The 25,106-nt window shown below is 51.4% G+C and overlaps 1 protein-coding gene across 3 annotated transcripts; it reads right to left on the bottom strand.

The window, feature by feature from the left end:
• Window positions 1–7,170: 7,170 nt before the first annotated feature.
• Adora2a (adenosine A2a receptor) lies at window positions 7,171–25,069 on the bottom strand. 3 transcript variants are annotated; one of them, XM_041647528.1, is made up of 3 exons: window positions 25,034–25,069; window positions 15,675–16,240; window positions 7,171–8,899 (listed from the first exon to the last, which is right to left on the bottom strand). In XM_041647528.1, the coding sequence occupies exons 2-3, from the start codon at window positions 15,995–15,997 to the stop codon at window positions 7,996–7,998; spliced, it is 1,227 nt and encodes a 408-aa protein (XP_041503462.1). In that variant the 5' UTR covers window positions 15,998–16,240; window positions 25,034–25,069; the 3' UTR covers window positions 7,171–7,995. The 3 variants fall into 3 exon arrangements, with proteins under 3 accessions (XP_041503462.1, XP_041503463.1, XP_041503465.1); XM_041647529.1 differs by lacking the exon at window positions 25,034–25,069 and adding an exon at window positions 24,730–25,020; XM_041647531.1 differs by lacking the exon at window positions 25,034–25,069 and adding an exon at window positions 24,534–24,599.
• Between the last annotated feature and the right edge of the window lie 37 nt (window positions 25,070–25,106).

Here is a 25,106-nt window from a genome sequence, read left to right as displayed (position 1 = left end):
CCTAAGGGTCCCTTAGGTTCCTTTCTGTCTTCCACCAAATAACCACAGCCCACCTAACTTACCTGAAAACCAACTCTTAATGCTTTATCTTCCCTTCGCCTGCTGCCGCCACTCTGCCAGGTCTTCGACGTCACTTCCTCCAACCACTTTTGCTTCCCAGACCCTTCCTGCCTTGATCACGCCACAATCCCCTTTGCCTGGTACCATCCAGTTCGCTGGGGTGAAGGTACAGTTTCAAGCCCCAGATGCTTTTCCCCAGGTCGGTTTCCTGGAGCTATCCAGTGCTGAACTGGACGAAGGCGCCGTCTGTCAAATTAATCTTCCACAGGTCTGCCTTGTCAAGCTTGTGTGGGGCTTCCATGGATCCTGGCTCAGTTTTATCAGCCTGATCAGCTGAGGCTATTCTGAAATCTGATCTCTTTTATGTACAGATATTTGCAATGTCCCTTCTTCATTCACCTTTTCCACATATATGAGCGCCTCTGTTTTCTAGAGTTTTGTTAGCAGAGGGGAAGGGGCAGGGTCGGAGGCAGAAAATGGTTCCTGTTTCAGTCACCTGCTCACCTGGACTGGCACCCAGCTATCAGCAAAGTGTAAGACAGGGATGCAGAGGACCTGACCCCTACCCCCTGCCTCTGTCCCACCTATAACCACCCGGGATCTTTGCCGGTCCACACTGAACCTGGGGCAAGCCCCCTGTGACAAGAACCCTCCGGATATGACTGAAACTTATGCTAACCCTATTTCTTCATCTAGGAGGAGCTGAGCAATGGCGGTGAATGGAACACAGAAACCAGGCCACCAGTTCTTGGCTTTGTCCCTATTTTTTTCTCCCCTCACAGCCTCCTTTTCCCTTCGATGCCAAGGACATTGTAGCTGTTCATCAGTTGATTGGTAGTTGGAATCATTATAATTCTGGGAACTTAGGTCACATTTACCATCTCCTGCACATTCACACTTCTTGTCCTTTTTTATCGGAGAGGAGGCACGGCAGCTTCAAGAGGGACAGCTCACAGTCAAGAGGTCTATGGGGACCTGGTACCCTGACTCTCCATTGAGGCCTCGTCCAAACACAGTGGTGGGGTTATCTGGCATTGCTGTGTGAGACAGAAAGTACGAGCCAGATGAAACCCCTGGAGATAGTGTGGGATAACCACCGAATGCCTGTTCTGGTCTCTCCAGTTGCCCTAAAAGTCCTGAAGGCAACAGAGCAGCTGTGGCAATGGGTTCTGTGGTTCAAGTTTCTGAAGAGAAAACCCAGTCGTTCCCGAAAGTCCCAACCACCTTTAACAACTGCAAAAAAATCTCTAAGTCTAAACTAGGTTCTACCCCACTTGTTCCCATTTCCAACCCAACTATTGATGTGGGTGGTTTGAAAGGAACAGAAAAGAGACATCAAAGCCGTGACAACCTCCTGACAACATTTTAACTTGAAAATTGCCTCTAAATGGATGGCATAATTCTGCGTAGGCAGATGGAAGTCAGGTAGACTTACTCAGACTCCCCTGGGTCTCCTATCTTTAACACATTGGAGAGTCACAGTCCTGGCCGAGTCATGGCTAACTTAACCTGGTTGGTCACCACCACCTGTGGATAACTCAACCTGGCTGATCACCACTGCCTATGGCTAACTCAACCTGGCTGATCACCACCACCCATGGCTAACTCACTGCCTGATTACCACCACCCATAGATAACTCAACCTGGCTGATCACCACCACCCATGGCTAACTCACTGCCTGATTACCACCAACCCATAGATAACTCAGCGTGGCTGACCGCCACCAACCATGGCTAACTCAACATGGCTCACTTTGGGAAACCCTGGAAATGTGACCTTTTCCTCTTCCGAACTCAGCAATTCATGTCTCTCTCCTGGCCCTCATCAGGCAGGTCTGGTTTATTCTCCTACACTGATTGCTGACCCTTCTGCATGTTGCCAGCCCCAGGCTCAGTGTGGACCAGCAAGGATCCCTGAGTAATTCGAGGTGGAACAGAGCAGGGCTTATGACTCAGCTCCTAAGCAGGCCTCTCTAGAACTTTGCTCTTAGCTAGGTACCAGTCCAGAGGGCTAAACAGACAGAATCCCCTCCACTTCAAAAATACAGTAATAGAGGTGGATCCTTGTAACATTGTCCCTTGATTGGGGATGCTTTTACTCACACTACCTCCATGCCTGGTCATTCTTTCCCCATGCCCAGGTCCTTCCCCAGCCTTGCAGCTGGAGGCAGAGGAGACCGGGCTGTACTTTATTACAGGGAAGGAAAGGACAGATGGCTGGAGAGATGGATCTGATTAGCACTCTTGCAGAGGACCCCAGTTTCTCATCACTCACATGGTAGCTCACAACCATCTCTAACTCATGCACCAAGAAATCTGATGCCCTCTTCTGACCTTCGCGGGCACCAGGCACACATGTGGTACATAGACATACATGCAGGCAAAGCACTTATTCACATAAGATAAATAAATAAAACTTCCTTAAGAAGAAAAGGCAGAGCTAGAGGTTGAGAAAGGCACCTGGGCTCCACATTCTTGCTAGCCCCTCTTTAGAGGGCATCTTTCTTGGTTCTGGGGCCTGATTGGCTGTCCTAAAGCTGACAGTTACTGCTAATACAGCTACAGGGAGGGGTACCTGAAGATGCAGAAGGGACTGTTGTAAGCAGAATAGCAGATTAGGGCAAGGACCTTTTTTTAATTTATTTTTATTTTTTATTTTGAAAGAGTCCCTACATTGCCCCGACTCGCTGTCCTGGAACTATTTATGTAGACCAGGTCTTGAACTCACAGAGGCCCACCAGCCTCTGCCTCCTAAGTGCTGGGATTAAAGACATGAGCTACCATGCTCAACTTCCCCATGAGAGTTTAAAAGAAGGTCAATTTCCCGTTTGTGGGGAACCGATTCGGGGGTCATCAATAGTCCATTTCTCCTCATTCAGAAGCCCTTCCTCCATGTCCGATGGTTTGTCGCTCCATGGTCAACACATAGACCCGTGACTCTCCTCCACTCCCCAAGTTCCACAGGTCCCCTTTCATGATGCCTCCCATGGGGAAACAAGGAGCCTCAGGCAGATGGAGAGATTTACAAAGGTGGGGTTTTGAGGTCTGGCAAGGAGCAGAGCAAGGAGAAGCCCCAGAAACCTGTTTCTCAGGGGACTGAGATAGGCTGAGCTCCAGCCTGAGTCAGGTCTTTGTTTTGGGCCTCCCTGTGGTCCTATCATTCTTGTCTTGGAGATGGCCTGGTAGCCAGAGGACATGAATATATGATGGTCCCATGTGCTCAGAAAAGCTCTTTGGAGCGGGCTTGGTGGAGCACACCTTTAATGCTAACACTCAGGAGGCAGAGACAGGTGCAACTCTGTGAGTTCCAGGCCAGCCAGGACTACATAGTGAGACCCTGTCTCAAAACAACATTTTCAAAGGCCGAGGGGGTCCTTGCCTGGAGCTGCATGCTGTGGCTAATGTCCTTCACTATCTGCTTTGCCGTGGACACTCCTGCTGAGGTGGCCACCGCCTGTGCATCAAATTGTAACAGCTTCTGCCACTGCACAACACAATGATTCCCCCAACTTTTTCCCACTCACCTGCGCAAAATCTTTTATTGCTAAGCTTTCTCTACTCTCCAGTCTCAAAAATCTCTTATCGCTAAGACTTCATACTTTGTTTACAAAAAATAAAAACAAAAACAACAACAAAAAAAACCCCAGAAAAACTAAGACCATTATTTAAACTTTATCTCAGGGTTTGTAAGTTCATTGAGTGTGGTTTTAAAAAAAAAAAGCCTGTAAAATCTGTACCAAAATACTTAACTTAAAACATGTAACAGGGGCTGGAGAGGTGGCTCAGCAGTTAAGAGCACTGGCTGTTCTTCCAGAGGGCCTGGGTTCAATTCCCAGTTTACAACTGTCTGTAACTCCAGTTCTCAGGGATCTGATACCTTCACACCAATGCACATAAAATAAAGCTAAGTAAACTGAAAAAAAAAAAAGACTCCAACAGAGAGGCTGGAGGCAGTGTGGAAAACATGTAACAAAAAGTATTGGCGGCTCTATCCATAGGTGATCTTAATTTGCTACAGAATATTACATATATATTATATATATTATATCTGTAACTTGGATTCAATAAATAAAACTTATTAATAGCATGCTTGAATTATGCTTGCAGTCATATATATATATATATGCTAAGCACAAATTAGTTCGTTTAGAGGGACAAGCTTTAGCCTTCTGTATATGTTGTCAAGGTTAAGCCTGAAGCAATGAACTAAAATCAATTAAAGCTTGTTTCAAATCTGGTATAGTTAATAGATTATATGGGGAACCCTCAAACCCCTCAAAGAGAGTTGAACATGGTATTTAAGGTGTTTAATGAAAAAGGTCTTCCCTGGCAGACAGAATACTAGCTTCTGGTAGCAGCAGCTGGCGCTATCTCCAAAGAACACGAGCAGCAACAGATGCCACCTTGAGCTGGCTTCAAGTGTGGTGACACGTGCCACTGGGCAAAGAACTGTTTCATGCCTCGCCACACTGTGGGATGGATGGCTATCTCTGCCTCATTAAAGCAGGCCAGTTCAAGTTCCTCCCCCATAGAAAAATCCCTCAGATCTTCTTGTCTGGCGGCCGAGAGCTGATGCTGTCCTGTGTGGCAGCCAAAGACTGGTGACCTCTGCCCCCAACAGAGTCCTCGAGATCCCCACTGAGGATCACAAGCTGGCTGTCCAGATAGTGGGTAAATCTGTCACTCTTATTTGGGAGGTCACTTGGTTTATACTTCCAACTCAAGTTTATCCTGCTGACCTATGTCCACTCTGCCTTTTCCCTCTGCTCTCTCTTAGTCAGAATAAAAACCTAAGTCATACAATGGACTGGTCACCTCGGCAGGTTTTGTTTTGGGTTTTTTTTTTGTTTTTTTTTTTTTTGTTTTTGTTTTTGTTTGTTTTTGTTTTTTGAGACAGGGTTTCGCTGTAGCTATTCAGCCTGTCCTGGAACTAGATCTTGTAGACTAGGTTGGTCTCAAACTCACAGAGATCTGCCTGTCTCTGTCTTCCAAGAGTGCTGGGATTAAAGGCGTGCGCCACCACTGCCCGGTGGCAGTTTTTTTCTTTCATTCTTTCTTTTCATTTTTACTGCATCCACTTGCAGTGTTCATGTATGAACACTTACAGTTATTTATTTATTTATTTTTGGTTTTTTGAGACAGGGTTTCTCTGTGTCTTTTTTTGGAGCCTGTCCTGGAACTAGCTCTGTAGACCAGGCTGGTCTCGAACTCACAGAGATCCGCCTGCCTCTGCCTCCCGAGTGCTGGGATTAAAGGCGTGTGCCACCATCGCCCAGCGAACACTTACAGTTATGATCAGAAGAACGACATGTATACGTTTGTGTCTAGACATGTGTCCTCACACTGAAATTCTCCACTCACAGTGGGAGCCTGTATGGGGTAGATGTGAACATGGAACACTGAATTCTGAAGACACAAGGAAGCCTGGGTTCCAGAGCTGGGCCTGGCTGACTGAAAGCATCGCAGCTGTACCTAGAAGTCCCTTCTCAGCCCCTCATCCTGATCTCCTAAGCCCAAAGCCTACACCTATGCAGCTCAGCCCGAAAGCTCAGTTGCCAGAAAAGGCTGGGGTGATGAGATTTCTTCCTTTTCTGCATTTGTGGTTCTCTTTGGACTTCTCCTACCAACTGGGGACCAACTGATGACCAGCAACATCCCTGTTCTCTGCCTCCTCACACACAGCCCAGTTCGTTCGCTGTTCTGTCTTCAGCCAGTACAGACCTAAGGTATGAGGAGGGAGACGCTGGTGAGGACGAGGGCACACTCAACATTCATACTGGCACTTCCTGGCCTCGCTGTCCTGACTAAGAGGCTTAGGTTACTAACAACGGCGGAGAGCCAGCCAGGGCGGTTCACTCAGGCTTCAGAGCCGCTGAGAAGTGTTCTAGATGGTTCTCCTCAGTCAGCCAGGAGGACCTGTAATTGATGAGCTTGTGAAAAAGAGGCTGGGAGCAATTTGCACATATTCCTGCCTCTGTGTGAAGAAGAGTAAAGAGGGTAATGGAAGAGTCAGATGGATCAAATGAAATCTTTTTCTTTTCTTTGATCTTCTTTGCTTTTGTTTGTTTGAGACGGGGTTTCTCTATGTAGCCCTGGCTGTCCTGGAACTCACTCTATAGACCAGGTTGGTCTCGAGCTCAGAGATCCCTGCCTCCTGAGTGGCGGGATTAAAGGCGAACGCCAGTTCCAGAGACGGCTATTATCGCACACCATCTGGCTTGGTTGAGATCGTCGCCAGTCAGTTTTACAAAGTGTGACTGTCACAGTTGGGTGGACCTGGACTTAGATCCACTTCTGCCGCTTGTTTTGCTGTGTAACCCAGGGCAAGAATTTAACCTCTCTGGGCTTGTTAATTGCGTGTAAAACAAGGCTCCTAGGGTGGTGTTGAAGTTCTAACACCCTTTTCCTCAAATCACAGCCCAAGAAATACTCAAGTGGCCCTCGGGGCCCTGTCAGAACCACTCATGGCTCCCTGCCCATCCCAAGCTGTCATCACCATCCATCACCGTGAGAAAGCAGCGTCTCCTTAGGCAGGGACCCAGGGGCCAAGGCTGGAGCAAGGGACAGTGCCTCATAGTTTCTTTGTTGGAAGGAAGGGAAGGCAGTTCTGCCCCAGCCCAGATCTGTTTCTGGGACCTCGATAGCCTCTTGGCTACGGCGGGAGTTGATGGCCCCGGCTCTGAGGTGACTTACAGACAGGTCTTCTTGAAGCATAGGAGGAAGGCCCTAGGTATTCTCATTTTCAGTCCTTAGGACAGGAGGGGTTAAAGACCCTAAAGGCATGACCAAACAGCCCCCACCTTCCACGGTGCCTGTGAGGAATGGCCGTGTCTCCCATAGGAAATATAAGTTTGCCACCCCATGCTCCCCACTCTACCCTAACACACCGGCATTTGGATTCTGGTGTTACCCGGGCAGCCTGTCCCCTTGGAGAATAGGAGCCTGGAAAATCTCCAGGATGAGCAATGTAGCTTTTGTCTGTCTGTCCATATACACATTCTCTCACGTGTAATCGCGTGAGCTCACGTGTGTGCATCAGGCCTGGCTAGGAAATCGAGAAAAGAACTCAGACATCATTCTTCGCGGATAAATTTAAAACACAAGTGTGGCTCATTTTATTTTATCTCAGGAAAAAAAAACACAAACAAAAACAAAGAAATCAGTCCCTCCAGGAGGAAAGGCAGTAGACAGGGCCTCTGAGGGGGCAGCTCTGAGCTTCCCAGGCTCAGGTCCATGGCTTGACGGCTCTAACCTCTCTCGTGGGACCTGAGAGCCCACACTCTGACACCATTCCCTTTGCAGTTCCTGTCTTCAAGCCCAGCTTTGCTGCCCCGAGATGGCCCTATGACTAAGTGCATGGCAGCTTGTGGCAGCCTGAGAGGGTTGCCTGTGACTCCTTGGGATAGGGCAGGATCGAGGACAGATCCAGCAGCCGGGGAGGGGACGTCAATAAAATAGAAAGGGTTTCCTCACATTTTCATCTTCTGGAAAGAAAAAAAAAAAAGTAGTCAAGTGCCAACTTCCAGGCCAGCAGCTCCCTGAGCCCGAGACGGTCTGGGGAGGGTAGTGTACTATGGCGGGAGGCCTGAAGCAGCCATACCCCAACATCAGGCCAAGCCAGTCCTCCAGGCCACAGCTGCTCTACAGAGACAAGATAGAACTTTCTGATGCTTCTGGAGTCGGGGAACTGGTCCCCACCTTCGAAGACGCTGATGTTGCTCTAACTAGGGCCTAACGCAGGGCCCCACAGCACGAGGCATCTGCTTCCTCCACCCCAGGCCTTTCTTGCTGGGCTTCATGCTGCATCAGCTCAATGCTCCCTCTTCTTAGTCCAAAGTGGGAACCAGATGCCCAGTGTGTTTTCCGGCATGGTCTTCCTTGTCTTCTCTCAGTGAGATTGGTCCAGCCAACCAAAAAGATAAAGATGTCTTTCCCTCAGGAAGGGGCAAACTCTGTGGACCACGAGGATGTTCCTTCTCTGCCCTCGGCCAGTTGCTCCCCTAGGCCAGGATGCTCTGGGCCGCCTTCCTGGTGTTCCACATCTCCAGGAGACCCTTGGGAACTCCCTCCGCTCACCAGCCCCAGGGTATAGCCATTGGGCCTCCGTCCAGAATGGGGGGCACTGCCATTGGCCCACACCCCCAGGGGGTGGCCATTGAGGCGGAGGCTGACCTGCTCTCCCTCAGTGCTGTGAGACGCCAAGGCCCAGGCACCGGAACCCCCGGCCTTGAAGGGTTCCTGCCGCCTCAGGACGTGGGTGCGGATGATCTTCCGGAAGGTCTGGCGGAACTCACGGATCCTGTAGGCGTAGATGAAGGGGTTGACGACGGAGTTGCTGTGTGAGAGGATGATGGCCAGGTACATGAGCCACGGAGGGGCGTGCTGGCATGAGGGGCAGAAGAAAGTGAAGCAGTTGATGATGTGGAGTGGCAGCCAGCAGAGGGCAAAGAGCCCCACGATGATGGCGAGGGACTTGGCAGCATGGACCTCCTTCTGCAGCGTGGACCGGGTCCGCTCCCCTGGCAGGGGTTGGCTTTCCATCTGCTTCAGCTGTCTCCGGGCTGCCAAAAAAATCCGCAAGTAGATGCCCAGCATGAGCAGCAGGGGCAGTAAGACGAAAGCGAAGAAGTTGTAGTATACCATGTAGTTCATGGGCACCACGTCCTCGAACAGACAGGCCACCTGGCCCTTGCCGCAGGCCTGCGTGTAGTTCTGGCCATCCTTGACCTGACCGCAGCTGTTCCAGCCCAGCATGGGGGTCAGGCCGATGGCGAACGACAGCACCCAACAAATTGCAATGATGCCCTTTGCCCTCATGCCTGTCACCAAGCCATTGTACCTGGGGAGAGAGGACCAGCGTTAGAGGCCTGATGAACAAAGGTCAGCGGAGCCGCAAGCTCAGAAGCCCACAGAAGCCCCAACGGTTCCTGTCTCTTTCGCTTACTTCACTGAGCACTTCCTTCTCCTAGCCTCAGTAGTATCTCTTGTAGGTGAGGTGCTGGGCTCGTCCTTATCATAGCTGTAGGGATGTGACGGGAAGTGGTCATCCAGGACATGGACGCGATCTCACAAATGTTCAGGGGTTATTAGTCTTAGGTATGAGATTCACCTGGAGTTTGGTTTGGGAGAAATAGGTGATCTTAGGGGGACAAGTGCCTCTTCTGTTTGGTTAATCGTGGTTCCTTCGATAACATGATTTCCTTTAGAGAAGGACTAGTTCTGTCCAGGGTGGAGACAGAGCGAGCAAGATCAGACCTGTAGATGGTCAGAGCCACTTATACTCCACGCTTGTTCTTCCCCATCAGACTTGAATCTCCACCGGCCTCAAGAAAAGGCTGTCCAGGTCATGGAGAAGGAGCAGAAGTCCCAGGCCAGATGAGATATCATCCCTCCTGCCCTCCAAACCCACCCATAATCCTCTCGGTGGAAACGAGACAATTATGTCTTGACATTCTCCTGGCAATCTTAATAATCAAGAGGTACTGAATGGGGTATGAAATAAGGCAGTAAATAAAAACATTCTTGTGCTGATTCCCAGCCCCGGGGTGGGGGTGGGGGCAGGGCTTGACTTATCCACTAGAAAGTAGACTCCACTCCATTGGAAATACACGATTACTTTAGAGAAAGAAGGGAGGCACTCTGTGGCTCAGGGTGGATCAGAGCCATTCAGCTGCTGTTCAGTAAGAGTCTCTGGCTGATAAAAAGGAGCTTTGGTAGCATCTAAGAGATAAATCTAAAGGTTTCAATTCTGGCCAAACAAGACCTATGCGCAGTGGTGCCCAGGGCGATCTTGCCCACTTGCAGTGGTGCCCAGGGCGATCTTGCCCAGTGGAACTTCCACTCTTCAGATTCAGGCTAGACATCTTGGAGAAGTTTCCTGCCTCATCTGAGGCCGGGAGCCCACTTAGAGTAGGAATCTCCTGCATTTATCTCTACACTGCCAGCTGGTGGACAGGGGCCTACAGCAGGTAACAAGGAAAACACGTACACCTATTGAGTCCAGACTGAAAGCAGCTCCAGAAAGGCTTACGGGTAGCAGACACAGGCACCTACTGATATAAGACATAGGAGGAAAGCTGGTATGTGGTCGCCCTATCTTCGTCACGATGCAACATGTATGCCCAGAGTTAACGAACTTACCTCACATGTGTGAGGCCCTAAGTATCATAAAAAAGAAAGGAAGGAAGAAAGGAGGAAAGAAAGAGAAAGAAAGGAAGAAGGAAAATGTATACCCAGTGTTGCTAGATCTCGAGAAGGACCAGAGGGTTTGTTTTTTTTTTTTTTTTTTGAGGCAAAAATATCTCCCATCTTCAATGTTGCTGATATATAGATAGATAAGATAGACAGATAGATGATATAGAGATTAGATAGATGATGGAGGATAGATAAGATAGATGATCGATAGATAGATAAGACTGATAGATGATAGAATAGATAGATAGATAGATAGATAGATAGACAGACAGACAGACAGGCCCTAGTAGTTGCTTACCACTTATCTAATCTGTTCCTCTGTTTTAGGGGAAACTGAAACTGAGACCCAAAGAGACACAGGGACTTCCTGTGAACAGACCCTGGGGCAACTGAAGCCTGGATGAATTTCTCAGGATCTTTTACAGTCTCTTCTGCCGTGGTGCTGGGGATCAAATCCAAGGCCCTGCATATGAGAGGCAAGAGTCCTTCCTCTGAGCTATCACTCCAGCCCTGCCAATTCAGAACCCAGACAGTAACTGTCAGGCACGTTCTCAGGAGCTTCACAGGCCCGCCGAGTGGGGCCCTTGGTCTCCTGTAACAGGGCCTCTGCAGGAGAGTCACAGACTAACTCTGCCCACCAACCATCACAGACCAAGCACTGTATGTGTGCCTCTCTGCAGGCTCAAACACGACGTCCTAGGGCCCCCACCTCATCTAATACTTACTCTGTGCCAGGCACCCCTCAACAGTGCTTTACATGATCCTCACGGGAGGGGAAGCTATGTTACTGTTCACATCTTTCCTGGGGCAAGCACACCCTTCCTGGGTCCTAGTACCGGTACATTCCCATAAGCAGGGAATGCTGCGTCACTTCTCCTCTCTGGGCCTCAATTTCCTCCTTTATAAACTGAAACTAAGAATTCTAGATGTATCACCACTGCTCCGTAAGGGCAAGATGCTGAATTTAGTGGCTGGAAACCCCAGGGAACCACTCTGTGGCTCAGGGTGGATCAGAGAGCTATTCGGCCGCTGTTCAGAGAAACGGCTCAGGGGGGATCAGTTGTTCAGCTGCTATTCAGAGAAACGGGCTGCATGGGAGACTGATGGGCTTCTGGGAATGGGGTAGGGTCTCCCACCGCGTGACTTTCAAACTATTCTCAGAACAGGCCTTCTTGACCCTGTCCAGGGAGTTAGAAAGGCGGTAGTAAGTAGCTTCTGAGTTAACAATGTTGTGGGAGACAATGGGTCAGGGCTGATAGTTTCTGGGAATACACCATGGAAATCCCTGGTTTGTCCAGTTTACTTTTACAGGCAGGGAACCCATAAGGGGAAGTCTTCCCCTGGATTCTAGAAAGAAAGCCCCTATGGATGTACTTTCCTATGTTGGCAATGTACTGATGGTCTTGGAGATATTTGGTTATATGACCTTTGGTCTTCTTGAATGTTTAAGTGCATGCAAGCTTTATTTTTACACATACACACACAACCCAAATAGGACCCCATGCTCATATTTTCAGCACTTGGAAATAGAGGCAGGAGAATCAAGAATTCAAGGTCATAGGGCTAAAGTCTGAGGTCTAGAATAGCATCAGGACCCAAATGGAATCACAAACAGACCATAGCTGTCTCAAGGGCACATCCTGGCCTGTTCTGTGACTAACACAGTCTCATTGAGGCTTTCTGGATAAATACATTCTGTGCAGCCATAATGATGTCCAGGCTGTCTAGTGCGACATGGAGTCCTTCCAGGGAGCCTCGGAGATATAGCGTGTGGGTACCAGAGTCTCCAGCAACCCTATTTTCAAGTGGCCTCTGCATCTGTATATCCTCCAATCCGTAGAAGTTGCCCTCCCCTGGGACTCTTCATCACCTATCCTGGGGGTTCACCCCATGGCTCCAGAACATACCCACAATTCCAGGTGGAGTTTCCATGTGTATTCGCCATACTGGAGAGAAGGTGGAATTTTCTAAGTCACCTTAAGGGGCAATGACCTAAGAACTGAAGAGCATCTTGACCAAAGAAGAAACTCAAAATCCCTCCATAGGCAGAGACCAGCCTAAATCAGCCTCACACCACACCTGCCTCACTTACTCCTTCCTTGGGGACCTTTGGCAGGGTTTTACCCTCTGGACACCCCCTACTTCACCTATCAAGACCATGCACACCCTGTAACACTAATACAGAAAGACTTCCTTCAGGGCACCGCCTCCCAATTCTGCACCCTCACCAGCACCCTCATGTAGGGAAGAATGGAGTCCGGGCTTCACACTATGTTAAGCAACTAGTATTCTACCACTGAACACTGAGCCAAGCCAGCAGGGACTTACAGCCAAATGGAAAGCCTTTTTATTTCCATTTTGTGGTACTAGCGATACTGCTTAAGGCCTAAGGCGTGCTACATAAACACTCTCCCACTGTGTATATGCCTGGCCCTTGTGCCCTTTTGGAAATAGAGAAGTGTATTTTATAGGACTTCAGGTCTTGCACCAACTGATTTCCTGTGTGTCCTTTGGCCCGTTCTTTGGGTCTGAGAGCCCCAGAGGCCAATGTGAGACTTGCAGACAGTGGTGTGAAGGGTCCCTAGGAGAGGGAGCCTGGTCTCTAACACCTTGCTTTTCATTCTTTACAGGCACAGAACTTCATCTCTGCCACCGACCCATTTTCTTTATCACCCAAGAGACCCTGCCTTAATTGAACAGGGTCCCTACACTCAGGAAGGAGGGAAGTGATCAGTCCAATTCCTGGTGCCTGGTCCAAGCTTGGGACTAAGCCTCCATCAAAGGCCAGAGTCTATGGACCTTGCCAATACAACAAGAAGTACCTTAGAAGAGGCTGAATTCCTGGCTGTGAAGGGAAGAAAATGAGAGTCCAAGCTAAAGAACATCTCCAGAGCTACCCAAGGGTGCCTAGTCCTCTCCAGGTCCCTCTCATGCCTGATCCCCTGGTCACCTTCAGATCCCCCTCATGCCTGGTCCCCTGGTCCCCTCCAGATTCCCCTCATGCCTGATCCCCTAATCCCCTTCAGATCCCCCTCATTCCTGGTGCCCTGGTCCCTTCCAGAAACCCTGCATGCCTGGATGCTCCCTATCTAGAACCCTCCCCCATGCCTGGTCCTCTGGTGTCCTCTATGCCCCTATCACGCCCGGCTTGCTCTCAGATACCTTGCTCTACAGTTACCTCCACATTCTCAATAACCAGAAACTTCGAGGGATGGGCAAGTGAAGGGGCTCAATAGCCAGGAACACAGTGGCAGGCTCTAGAGTCTGTTCAGGTTGGGAGACACAGAGATGTCCTTTCGTGGCTCTGGTCTCCCACAAGGGTCATGTCATCTGCTCTGCTTGAAAAGCTGGACCAGGATGTTCAAAGGATATACTGTACTAACACTCCACGGCAGCTGTAAAACTCGGCTCCTGGCCGAGACCAGCCTGTGCTTTTCGCAGCCCCACTCAGAGCTCAGATGACCCAAGGTCCAAGCGGAACTGAGGTCAGGAGGTCCTGGGGGTCAAGGATACAATGGCTCCAAGCCTCCATCTCACAAAAGAGCTGCATCCTTCCCCCATTACCCCGCCCGGCCTAGTCATTCCTGCCCATTTACTGAAGCTGCAGACCTTTCTTTATGAGCTCAGAGGGACAACACAGAAATGTGTCTTCTTGTCACACCTGAGAGAACAGGCCCAGCATAGAGCGGCTAGCATCCTACAGACACACACCTCATCCCATCCCATTTCAGGGTTTCAGTCTTTTGATACTGAGAAGACAAAGACAGAGAAAGGCCAAGGAGAGGAGAGCCAACTGAAGCCTTTAAACCAAGATTAGCCAGCCTCATCTTTCCCACTATGCCGCTCCTCGGAGTTGGAAACGAGAATGTTAAGCTACTGCTCCTCTTGGTGACCTACTACTGCATGGCTGAGCCTGACTCCCAGGGCAAATGCCACTGACCACTGGAGACTCCCAGGGTAGAGGGTAGATGCCATTGACCCCTTGGGGACCCACATGTAGATTTCCCCTAGGCCTCTGGGTTCTAGTTTGTCACTGCAGAAACCTAGACCTTGGTCTACTTACGAAGTATGGGGTGGAGGCAATGGGGCAGACTGTCCCCACAGGCGACCTTTAACTCCATCCCTTCGTAGAGCTCACCGGAAGTCCCTCCCCTTTCATTTTTGCTTATTTCTTTTCTTTTCTTTGAACAGGGGTCTTCAGGCAAAGTCCTGGCTGACCAGTAACTCTCCATGTTTAGGCTATAGCTTTTGCCAAGTTCCCAGCTACAAGTGTGTGTGCTTGCTACCATGCCTGGCTGAGTCCCTTTTGACGAAGTCTTTAAGGCAACACAAGGCACAGGCTCCATCCTTTCAAGTAAGCTAGCGTGGGTGTTCGCTTCAGGGCTCAGCTTATAGCAACAGCTGTGTGACGTACTGTCCAGGACACCACCGAGGCACTTGGGGCGACCCCCGAAGCCTGGCGTCACCCTGATGGCAAGTTACACTTCTCCCCAGGCTCTGCTACCCACTCCTTGGATGGCTGTGAGAGAGGCAGCCCACTTCTCAGAGCCTCTTTTTTCCATCCAGAAGATGAGGGGGAAGGAAATGACCTCTAAAGGCCCTCTTGCCTCTGACCCTGAATTTTCACCGTTCACCAAGCCTGGTCCCTATCGCTGGCTGCCCTCAGCCCACAGCAAAGTTACTGATGCTTCCTTTGTGGGTGGGAACTCCACTGGGGTAGGAAAAACTCACTCTGGGGGCTATACGTTGTAATCTCCCTTTATGGACTCCCTCCTCAGGGCCCGCAGCCACCCTGGCTACAGGACCGAGCTCTGGTAAGAAGAACAGAGGTACAATTCCTGGGAGAGTCTGGGTTATCTACAGGGTGGCTGGGAAGAGGCCTCTGGGAAGATCTTTATTACACAACACTTGGCCAAAGTCACGTCACAACAGAATCACCAGAAAACCCCCTCTGCACAGCCAGCCCCTAAAGCAGGCAAAGTCCTCTCAGACTTAAGAGCAACGTAATTTGCATAGAAGTCCAAATGACTCACTGTGGCATTTGGCCAAGTCACTTCCCCTCTCTGGGTCACTCTTCTGAAGCACACACTGGGGGAAGGCTGGTGGTGACAGAGGCGGGTTCCTAGCGAAGGCTCTGTGGTTTCCCGTGCTTCCCCACCCACCTCAGATCATGCTTAGAGGTATGAAGACTAACTCACACACACCAGCATGCAGTATCAGAGCCAGGCCACCCTCATCTGACAGGAGCCATACACGGCTGCCTGTAGACAGCCTCAGCATGGCACCTGGGGAGATGCCAGGGTACCCTGTACCTATAGGGATAAGCCAGACAGGTATGGCCACCTCCAGTTCTATCAAGAATCAGACCAAGACCCAGAGGCCTGTCCTCTGTGCCCACAGATATGCAAGCCCTGGCTCACCGGAGTGGGATGCGGATGGCGATGTAGCGGTCAATGGCAATGGCCAAGAGGCTGAAGATGGAGCTCTGAGTGAGGACCAGGACGAAGCAGGCGAAGAAGAGGCAGCCGTGGCAGGCGGCGCAGAAGCCGGTGCTGATGGTGATGGCGAAGGGGATGGCGAGCACACCCACTGCAATGTCAGCCGCTGCCAGTGACACCACAAAGTAGTTGGTGACATTCTGTAGGTTGCTGTTGATCCACACAGCCCAGCACACAAGTACGTTGCCCAGGACGGCCAGCACAGCAATGGCCAGCTCCACCATGATGTACACCGAGGAGACCATGGTGGGAGCAGCCACACTTGGGCAGGCTCAGCAAGGATGCGGGTCTGGGCCAGCTCTCGGTCCATAGCTGCAGCCCAGCCGACCACCTACTCAAGTCTCGCAGCCCTTTCCTCACAAGAGCCACGAGTGTTCCCAGAGAGAGTTTGCCACAGGCTTTCTCACAGAGGACTCCGCGTCTTCTAAAATCATGACTACGCCAAGGGATCCGGCCGGGCTCCGCTCGACTTTAGGCTTCCGAGGTACCTGCAAAGAGAGATTGCCAGTGAGCAGCTCAGCCACCCCAGCCACTCCAGATTCTGCCTAGTGTCTATCCAGGAACAACTCCCGTCTTGCCCTATCTGTGGCCGTCAGTCAGGACACAGGCCTGAAGAACTCAATGGTTCCAAAGAATTCTGGTCAAGATCTTCACCCAACCCTTCTCAGGGAAGTAGTTCCTCCCCCAGTCTCTTCAGGACAGACATGGGAAGGATAGCAGTCAGAGCGAGGACTCTCTACCCAACATGCCACTTTCCTCACTTCGGGTACCGCTTTACCACCGTCCCAGCCCAGACTAGCAGCTGGCGCTATGGAAGCAAGTTAAAGTCAAGGCAAAATGGTGCTTCTACTGGCTCCTCTTTTCTGTAGCTTTTCGGATCTTCTGTGACAGCCTGTCCTGTCCTCTGGGTCCCTGCATCCATGATCAGCCCCGTGAGACCCTTCCCTCCAGCAAAGCTCTCTCCCTACCGGACTTCCCAAATCCCATCTACCTTCTCACACTGGGCTAGCCTCCCAGCCCAGCTCATCTTGCTCCTACCATCCCCACCTGAGGGACACCACTGTCACTCAGGTCAGACACTTCTTCAGACACTCCTGGAGTTCCTTTCTGAAGGGACCCGGGAGCCTTATGTCCTAAGCTTTCTTACCCTCACAGGTGGCAAACCAGGATCCAAGCGAAGGCCACCGCTCCGAGAGCTCCTGCCAGCAGGCTGTGCACCCGGGCAGGGCAGGCACTGCGGCTGCTTCCCTTCTCTGAGGGATCCGCCTCCTGCTCTCCTCCCCCGCCTCTTCCCACCTGTCTCTGTGCCTAGCTGCTGCTGGGACTGCAGCTTTAGGAAAACAGGCGCTCTGTGAGGACCCACTGGAGGACTGTGGGCAGGAATGCTCTTTTTTTTTTTCCCCGGGTCTCAGTTTCTCCACTCAGAGTGTAACACCATTACATTGTCCCAGATGACAACCATGGGCTCATTTCCGTGCTTATCCATAACCCCTTGAGAAAAGAATAACAGATTTGGAAAGACTACCCCAGAGTCCCAACGTCAGATCACAGGAATAGCTGAGACCCCCTAGAAACTGGAAGTCTTGCTCTCTCTGTAGCAAGTCCCAGTCAAGTCCAAACTCCTGCTCCCTGAGCTTGCAAAACTCAGTGTAAGCAGGACATTCCCCAAAGCCTGCTATCCCCCAGGCAAGAACCAAGAGATCCCTCCACTCCCAGTTCATCCTCTTCAGTTCTGAACCTCTATAGGACCCCAGGTTGTGCCTGCACGAAAACACATCTTTCCTACTTCTATACGCCAGGACTGAGGGTGAGTGGAACTCCAGGCCTTGGAAGAAGGGTCTTCTCCACTCGAATCTGGCCAAGAGGTAAGATGGGGCTGCAATAAATAAACCCCAAGCTCCCTATTGTGATGTTGCCAGGGCTTCAGTCTGGAGCCAGGGGAGACACGGCTGCAGCTGTGCAGGTGTGGAAGCCCTTCTACCCAGCGAGGAAGCAGATACGGAAAGCTAGGAACTTGAGGCCAAAGTCTGCAGAAGCCGACGGTATTACCGTTTCTACCTAAGAGGCGCCATGGCTCCTTAGGTAAAGCAGAGACAGCTATAGCTAAGCCCTTATGAATCCCAGCTTTGCATAAGCCAATGGCCAACTAGTTGTTCTTAATGCATCTCCCCAGAAGAATGGCTAGAGCCGGGATGTGTGCCGCCTCTGGGTCCGTGTCCCTCTGTGCACACAATTTACAGTTTACAGAAGCATGCATCAGGGGTCCACAGCAAGCCCAGGACCAGCAGCTCCTACCTTGGGCTGTAGCTTTCAACATGTGGAGCTACAGCAGCCCTCTGTCGGCTCAACCAGGCCCAACCAGGCTCAACCAGGCCCAGCCAGGCCCAGTGAGCCCCTGGAGAGCTACTGCCTTCCAAGAATCCTGACTCCCAACTGGTATCTTCTGGGGGGAGGGTAACCACATATCCCTTGGGCCTGTTCTAGTGGAATTTGTGTTGATGGGCACTGAAGCTGTCTGGAATTAGACCAGCCCATGGCTAGAAAGCCGGCCTAGGCACTAAACATCCTCCATCTTCAAGGTCCCCAGTGGGAAAAGCGGAACGTAACACAGTTCTGTCAAGGTGAGCCAGCTCCTTCCTTGAGCCGAGAGAGAGCCCTGCTGATGGCCACACCGCCGGGGCTGACCCGCCAGTGACTGCACTAACTCCATCGCTTCCAGAACCTTGGCTTGGAAAGTGCCTAACTCAGGCCTGTATTTGCTGAGGTTCTCCCAGCAGCCTCGCTACCTGACTGAGTCGTCCCAGTTCTCAAGGATCCTCACGTTCTGTGCTGGGTCCGCGCTGGATATTTCTGGCCACCAGCACCCTCCCTGACTGCCCTGAGGCCACCCTGCTGCGCTCCAGTCTCAACACAGCTGGCCCTCCTGCCAGGCCTGCCTTGCACGGGCTGAGGACACACCAAAGGTTCCTGTCCCAGGGCCCTTTCCTCTGCCCTTCCTTCAGCATTCCTGCAGCCTGCCTCAGCTATCACAGCGCATCCCAGGGGAAGCTCCTCTGATCCCAGGGCCACCTGGGCAGCTGCCAAACCAGAATCTTTCTTTTCATTTGTGCTTTCCCCAGCCCCAAGTCCAGCAGATCAGCGGAGCCAGAGGCATTCTCAGGACAGACAGGAGGGAGGAGCCCTGCAGGGGAAGGCTGAGACTGTCTAGTTATAGGCAGGCAAAATAGCCCAGGGCCAGGGCACCCTGCCTTGTAGCTTTTCTTTGTAGTATGAATGTTCCCACTGGGCCAATTCAGACCTACGAATGTATCACTGACCAGACGGAGCCACACACAGACGGGGCCAAGAGATGTCAGCCACCGCTGCACTGTTAAGTCCCGTACTCTCCAGGTGGCTGTGGATCTGAATATCAAGGCTACTCTGGGCCCCCTTGAGGAACTTGTGTGTGTTGTCTGGGAGTTTGGAAAATGCCTGAAAGCTGTGTTCGGGCTGGCCTGGTGAATTCCATTTTTCAGATGAGAAGCTGCAGCCCAAACAGGTGAAAAGATTCTCCCCCTTATCAGGGACGTTAGAGGGTGGCATAGTCCCTGGAGAATGCTAAGGGATACGGTAGCCGACGTCCCTCTCTGCGACAACAGTGGTTCTTAACCTGTGGGAGGCGACCCCTTCAACAAACCTTTTTCTCTAAAAAATTATCTATATTACGATTCATAACAGGAGCAAAATTATAGTTATAAAGTAGTAATGAAAATAATCTTATGGTTGGGGGGTCACCACAACACGAGAAACTGTATTAAAGGGTCATAGAATTAAGAAGGTTGAGAACCACCGCTCTAGAGTCACGGGAAGCCTGGGGGCCCAGGGGAAGGGGCCAGTGCAGAGCCGGGATCTAGCAATTTCCTATCCCTATCTTTTGTCTCCATCGAATTAATCCTTGAGTCATCTGTTGCTAGCCAAGAGGGGAAATTAAATATTAATAATGTTGCATTTCCTTATGATTGTCCTTTGCTGGGGACAGGGCAGGGTGTAGAAACTGTCCCGTGTAAACCACAGGCATATGCTACGGGACATGTATCAGTAGACTTGAAGGGACAATGCCTTAGGGTCCCAGCGGTCACACTCCATGCTGTCTTTTCCCACCCATTCACTCCCACCCTGATCCAGCCACTTTAATTAAAACCACTTAATCCCAACCCGCATATCTCCTGACCCACCTCACCCCAGGCTCCGTGTACACATGCCCAGGTGGTGCCTCCGGACCCTGCTGGCTGTGTCTCCGTGCTCCCAGACAGTGCTCCACGTACTGCTCCGGGGTGCAGCCTAGCACACAGAACAGAGTAGCGCAGGGACAGGCCACTGCAGCGGCACTGGGCTTCTTCCTGGGCTCTAGAACCCCAGCCTTACGATTTCGTTTTGTTGTGAGATGGGTCACTTGTAGCCCAGGCTGGCCTTAAGCTTGCTATGTAGCCAAGTATAATCTCAAACTCGTGATCCTCCTGCTTTTGACCTCTAAGTGCTGTAACATAGGCCTGTGCCATTGTGCCCGGGCTGCCTCTTTCTCATAGACAATGTTCACCAGTTACCTAACCTTCTGGGCCCCGGGGAACCTCTGAGCCGTCTGCTGCCACTTTTGCTCCCTGCCGTCCTGGAGTCTACTGCAGGGGTCTCAAAAGACAAGAACCTGGGAATTCTTCAATGACAGCTGCTACCTATGAGATTCAGATACTTAGAAGCCATGCCCAGGACCTCATCTCCCACTTCAGGTGAGCTGCACACTAGATTTAAGATGCCAGAAGAAAACAAGATTATGAAGAAGAAAAATTGCGGCATTTATCTTTAACCCTAGCACTTGGGAGGCAGAAATAGGTGGGTCTCTGTGACTGAGTTGGAGGCCAGGCCAGTCTACATGACACTCCCTCAAAAAAAAAAAAAAGTCCGTGAAAGAGAAAATAAAAGTATCAAACCCACAGGAGAGGATATGGCCTATGTAGTGATAATTTAGATATTTTACAAAGGAGGGGCCATAAACGAGAATGAGAGCTAGCAAACTCTCTGGCACACCAGAGCAAATACAAACAAGTAGCATAAAATTGTGGGCAGGACAAATAGGAATCAAAATAAAGAGCGTGTCATAAAGAGCGTGATAGATGTCAGCCCTGCAGGCAGCGGAGGCCCGAGGCAGTGGTGGATGGAAGAGAATCCCGAGGAATTTCTACAAGAACCAGAGACAAAGTCTAGATGGAGGAGATTCAATATTTGTCCTTGGGAAGTGGGTGATATGTGGAATGGCACCAAGCAAGAGTCACGGCGGGATGTGCCGGTACCTCTTACACCCGAAGCAGTCACGGCTGGATGCACTGGTACCTCTTACACCTGAAGCACAGCCCTGTAGCTGCTCAGCAGTAGCTGGACTTGCAGGAAAACCTCCCAAGCCCACTGAGTTCCTCCCTAACACACCAATCAACAAGACAGGTGTGCTCTGAGGCTGCCCGACGCTGCATGGCCTGGGCCTCCCTCCCCTTCCTGGGTCCCTCCAGGGTTGTGCAGCACCCACATTCTAATACCTGGTAAAGGCTTGGGACCTCAAGAATACAAGTAGGTGACCAGTATGTCCTTCCCCTACCAACCAGGGTGTGTGGCTGCTGTTATGTTCCTGGGGACAGGATGTGGGCAGGAAGGGAGAACCAGCTCTCTGCAGCTGGAGGCTGGGGCACTAGCTTGCCTTTCTAAACAACTTCTCTATCACCAGCCAGGACCCAGGCTCCCCTCGTTTAGGCTCAAAGGCTACTGGTCAGATCTCCCTTCTCTCCCACTGAGAGTCCTAGAATGGACCCTGACATGCCCACTTGTCCAGGTCTGGTACCCAGAAAGATCACAGGTTCCCAGTCCTCACCTCAGGGGCTACTCACGCATTGCAGGCTGCTTCTCCAGATATAACCCCTCCCGGGATCCAGGCCTTACAGAGGGGCCTGGAGGGCAGCCTGCGGTGGGATCAGCCTGCGGCGGGGTCCATACCACGTCCATCACAGACTCCCCCCCCCCCACTGTGCCTTGGCTTCTCCCATGTGCACAGGCTAGAGCATCATATATATGAGCAGCCCCTGTGCCTGCCATAAATAGTGGTTAACAGGTACTGTTCCTCCTGAAAAGGGAACAAGGGATCCCGGGGTGGAACCCTGGCAGGGGGCTGGCCTGCACACTAGACATGAGGGGTTCAAACCTACTGCTTATTCATATCCCTAGGATATGGGTGTGATGATGCAGCCATAGAAGATGAAGGGCTCATGGCTCTCAGAGGTCACTGCGAGGTCAAATGTAAAGATTCCTCCAGCTAGAGCCTCTGGAAGAGACCTGTCACATAAAGTTAGAGGTAGCCCTGGGACACCGCACAGGACCTGTGGTCCTAGTGTCTAACCCCTTGCCAGGCCTAGAGTGAGGGCGCTGTTTCCCCCCACCCCGTTCCATCCCTGCTTAGCACATGGCAGGATCTCAAGGCTTCCAGATTCAGAGCTGGGACCTTCCTCTCTGCACCTCATGGTTCCAGGCCTTGCTCTGAACATGAGCAGCCTCCAGGGTCCCCTTTCTGTACCCTTAATCTTTTCCTCCTATTGGAGGCCCAGTATGGACCTAGGGCAGTTCCTCAAGCACTGTATCACCTCTGCTCCCTCACCACTACTGAGTTCCCCAGGTCATGATCTACCCTTCTGTGGTCCCCAATGTGTCCCAGGGACCGGAGTCTTCCATGGTAATTGGGAGAGTCTCTTTTACCAGCTCAGTTACCTGCAGGTAGAGCATCCTCACCTGTATGTCCCCATCTCCTCAGCTCCTCCATTGCATTCATGAAAACCCTTCCTACCTGTGCCTGTCTATCTATCTGTCTGTCTGTCCATCTATCTATCTATCCACCCATCCATCATCTATCTGTCTATCTGCCCCACCTCCTCAGCTCCTCCATCATATTCATCAAAACCCTTCCTACCTGTGCCTATCTGTCTGTTATCTATCAATCTTATCTATCTATCTATCTATCATCTATTTATCATCTATAATCCATACATCTATCATCCAATATCTATCTATCGATCTATCTATCTATCATCTATCTATCATCTATCAACCTTATCTACCTATCTATCTATCATCTATCTATTTATCATCTATCATCCATACATCTATCTATCTATCTATCTATCTTCTATTTATCTATCATCAATCATCCAACATCTATCTATCATATATTTATCTATCATCTATCTATCTATCTATCTATCATATATATATATATATATATATGCCTAGCTTTCTCTCCCTCTACTCTCATATGCACACACTAGGCAAGGCCCCGGTTTGGTTGTATCAAAAGGACAGCAATGGTGACCGTAACTTCTATGAGGTGCGCTAGCTCAGGAATGGGCAGGTTAGAGGCCAGAGCTGCTGATTTCAGGCAACAAGCGAGTTACCAGGGACTGTGCTTCCTCTTACAGGTCCTGGACTTTGCAGAACCTGACACCTTGATGCCACATGCTTGCTCCCAAGCTAAACTTGTCCACACTTCCCTCCGCTCATAGCAATCTGTGCCTCTTCATCCAGGACTACCCAACCTAAGCACAGAGCTCCCTGACCTGCCCTCTGGCATATCCTGACCACAACCCCTTCCCCTGATTTATCCCCATAACCAGCCAAAGACTATCTTCCCCCTCTTCCTCTACACCTGTGTGTTCAGCATTACTAAGAACATCACTACTCTACAAATGGGAAAATGGATTCCCAGGGCAGTGGCAAGGCCACTTAGTACACATCTAGAGGACAAGAGCAAAACCCAGGTTAGGACACCAAAATCTTTAGTCCTTCTGCAGGGCCCTGGAGATCAGCCACCGCTTCTTCTGCCTGACCCAAAGTTTGTCTCTTACTACATGTGTGAACTGCCCTTAGTCTAACTTCAAGCCATAAACAGGGAGATAGGCTCAGCCCGGAACAGTCATGGTCAGCTCTGAGAGAGTGCACATTGGCTAGGGTTTGCCCAAGAGACGCCAGAACCCGAGAGAACCTGGGAACTTCCAGAATGTAAGGGCTGAATTTTGAGATCTTGACATCATAGTCACAGACCCATCAGTCTTTAAGGAGCCCTCGAGGACCCAAACGAGCAGGGCCTTCCCTACCCGGTGTTTCCCAAAAGCTCTCCACCATCATCCTAAAGGTCCTGACACCAAGGACAAGATTGGTTGGGTGTGACACTCTTCTGAAGGGCATGCGGAATCTAGGAGTCCAGAGAAAGCTAGGCAGCAGAGGCAGAACATTCCAGGTAGAAGGACAGAAAGCAGGCTCCTTTCTCAGGGAGACAAGGCACGGCCTCTGGGTAAGGGGAGGGGTCCAAATCCCTTCCCAGTCATCAGGAGAATACGAGCTCTGCCTGCCCCGGTTGTGGGGAGAAGGAGTCCTGGAGACCGCCTGCTTCTGTCGCCCTGGACCACTGTGAATCCCTGCTGCTCCGTTTGTATGGACTGGCAAAATTAGTCTAAACGTTCCCTTGCCCATCTTCTGCCAAACCCTTGAGAGCTGCCACCGTTCCCGCCATTTCTGCCCCCTGCTTCAGGCAGCCCCAAATGATCACCCACCCTCTTGTCCTCTGGCCTCTCCAGTGTCCTAAGTCGGGTTCCCGCCACCACTGTCAACAGGATGCTCCCCTCCCCCGGGTTCCAAACTCCCCTGCTCTCTCCGTGCCTTCCTGGCTGTAAGCTGGTGCCCGCCTGAACCCCTTACCCGGGAGTCTGACCCGCCTACCTCCGGCCGCGCCTCGACGTCCGCAGCCTAGCTTTGGCAGGGACGCGCCCTAAAGCGACTTGTGAGCTTGCAGGTTCAGTCCTCAACGCGGACAAATCGACGGCAGTCGCCGCGCGTCGCCTGCCGGTCTAATCTGTAAGGAACCCCGCTGCCCTGCCTTACTCGAGCCCCTTCCGTGCTACCTGCTAATGCTCACCTTCCGGTCGCTGAGGACCGCCCCGAAGGCACGGCTCTTAGGATGTGACCCGCACCAAGGAGCCCAGCTGCGGCCACTCCCGAGGCAGCCAGGACAGGCTCGGACCCTGATACCCGCGGACTCTCCTCCCGACAGCAGGAAGGAAGGGTCCGGTCCGAGGGAGAGGCGGGCGCTCCAAGGGGCAGGAGGGTCCTAATCCGCTCAGACCTCCTGGCCCTTCGGAATCCGACGGCCACAGTCGCCAAGACGCCGGCCCGCGACACCCTCCTCCCCTGGATTCCCCAGACCCAGGCCCCCGGCTGACCTGTCTCCTGCGCTGGCTCCCACCGTCTCAGAGGCGGCTCGGGCTCCAGCTCCGGCCGCGCCGCTCATGGGCG

This window comes from Microtus oregoni, unplaced genomic scaffold, assembly GCF_018167655.1.
Source record: "Microtus oregoni isolate MIOR12 unplaced genomic scaffold, Mior012 000183F_ref0000375, whole genome shotgun sequence".
Classification (NCBI taxonomy): domain Eukaryota; kingdom Metazoa; phylum Chordata; class Mammalia; order Rodentia; family Cricetidae; genus Microtus; species Microtus oregoni.
The sequence above is the reverse complement of the archived record's forward strand: the minus strand, read 5'-3'. Positions and strand labels throughout refer to the sequence as shown.

What these genes read in the sequence shown, in the direction of transcription:
- Adora2a (XM_041647528.1), bottom strand. Translation starts at nt 15,997, where the DNA reads ATGGTCTCCTCGGTGTACATCATGGTGGAGCTGGCCATTGCTGTGCTG. An exon ending in GCCATCCGCATCCCACTCCG is followed by an intron (nt 8,900 to 15,674) that starts GTGAGCCAGGGC and finishes CTCTCTCCCCAG; the next exon opens with GTACAATGGCTTGGTGACAG.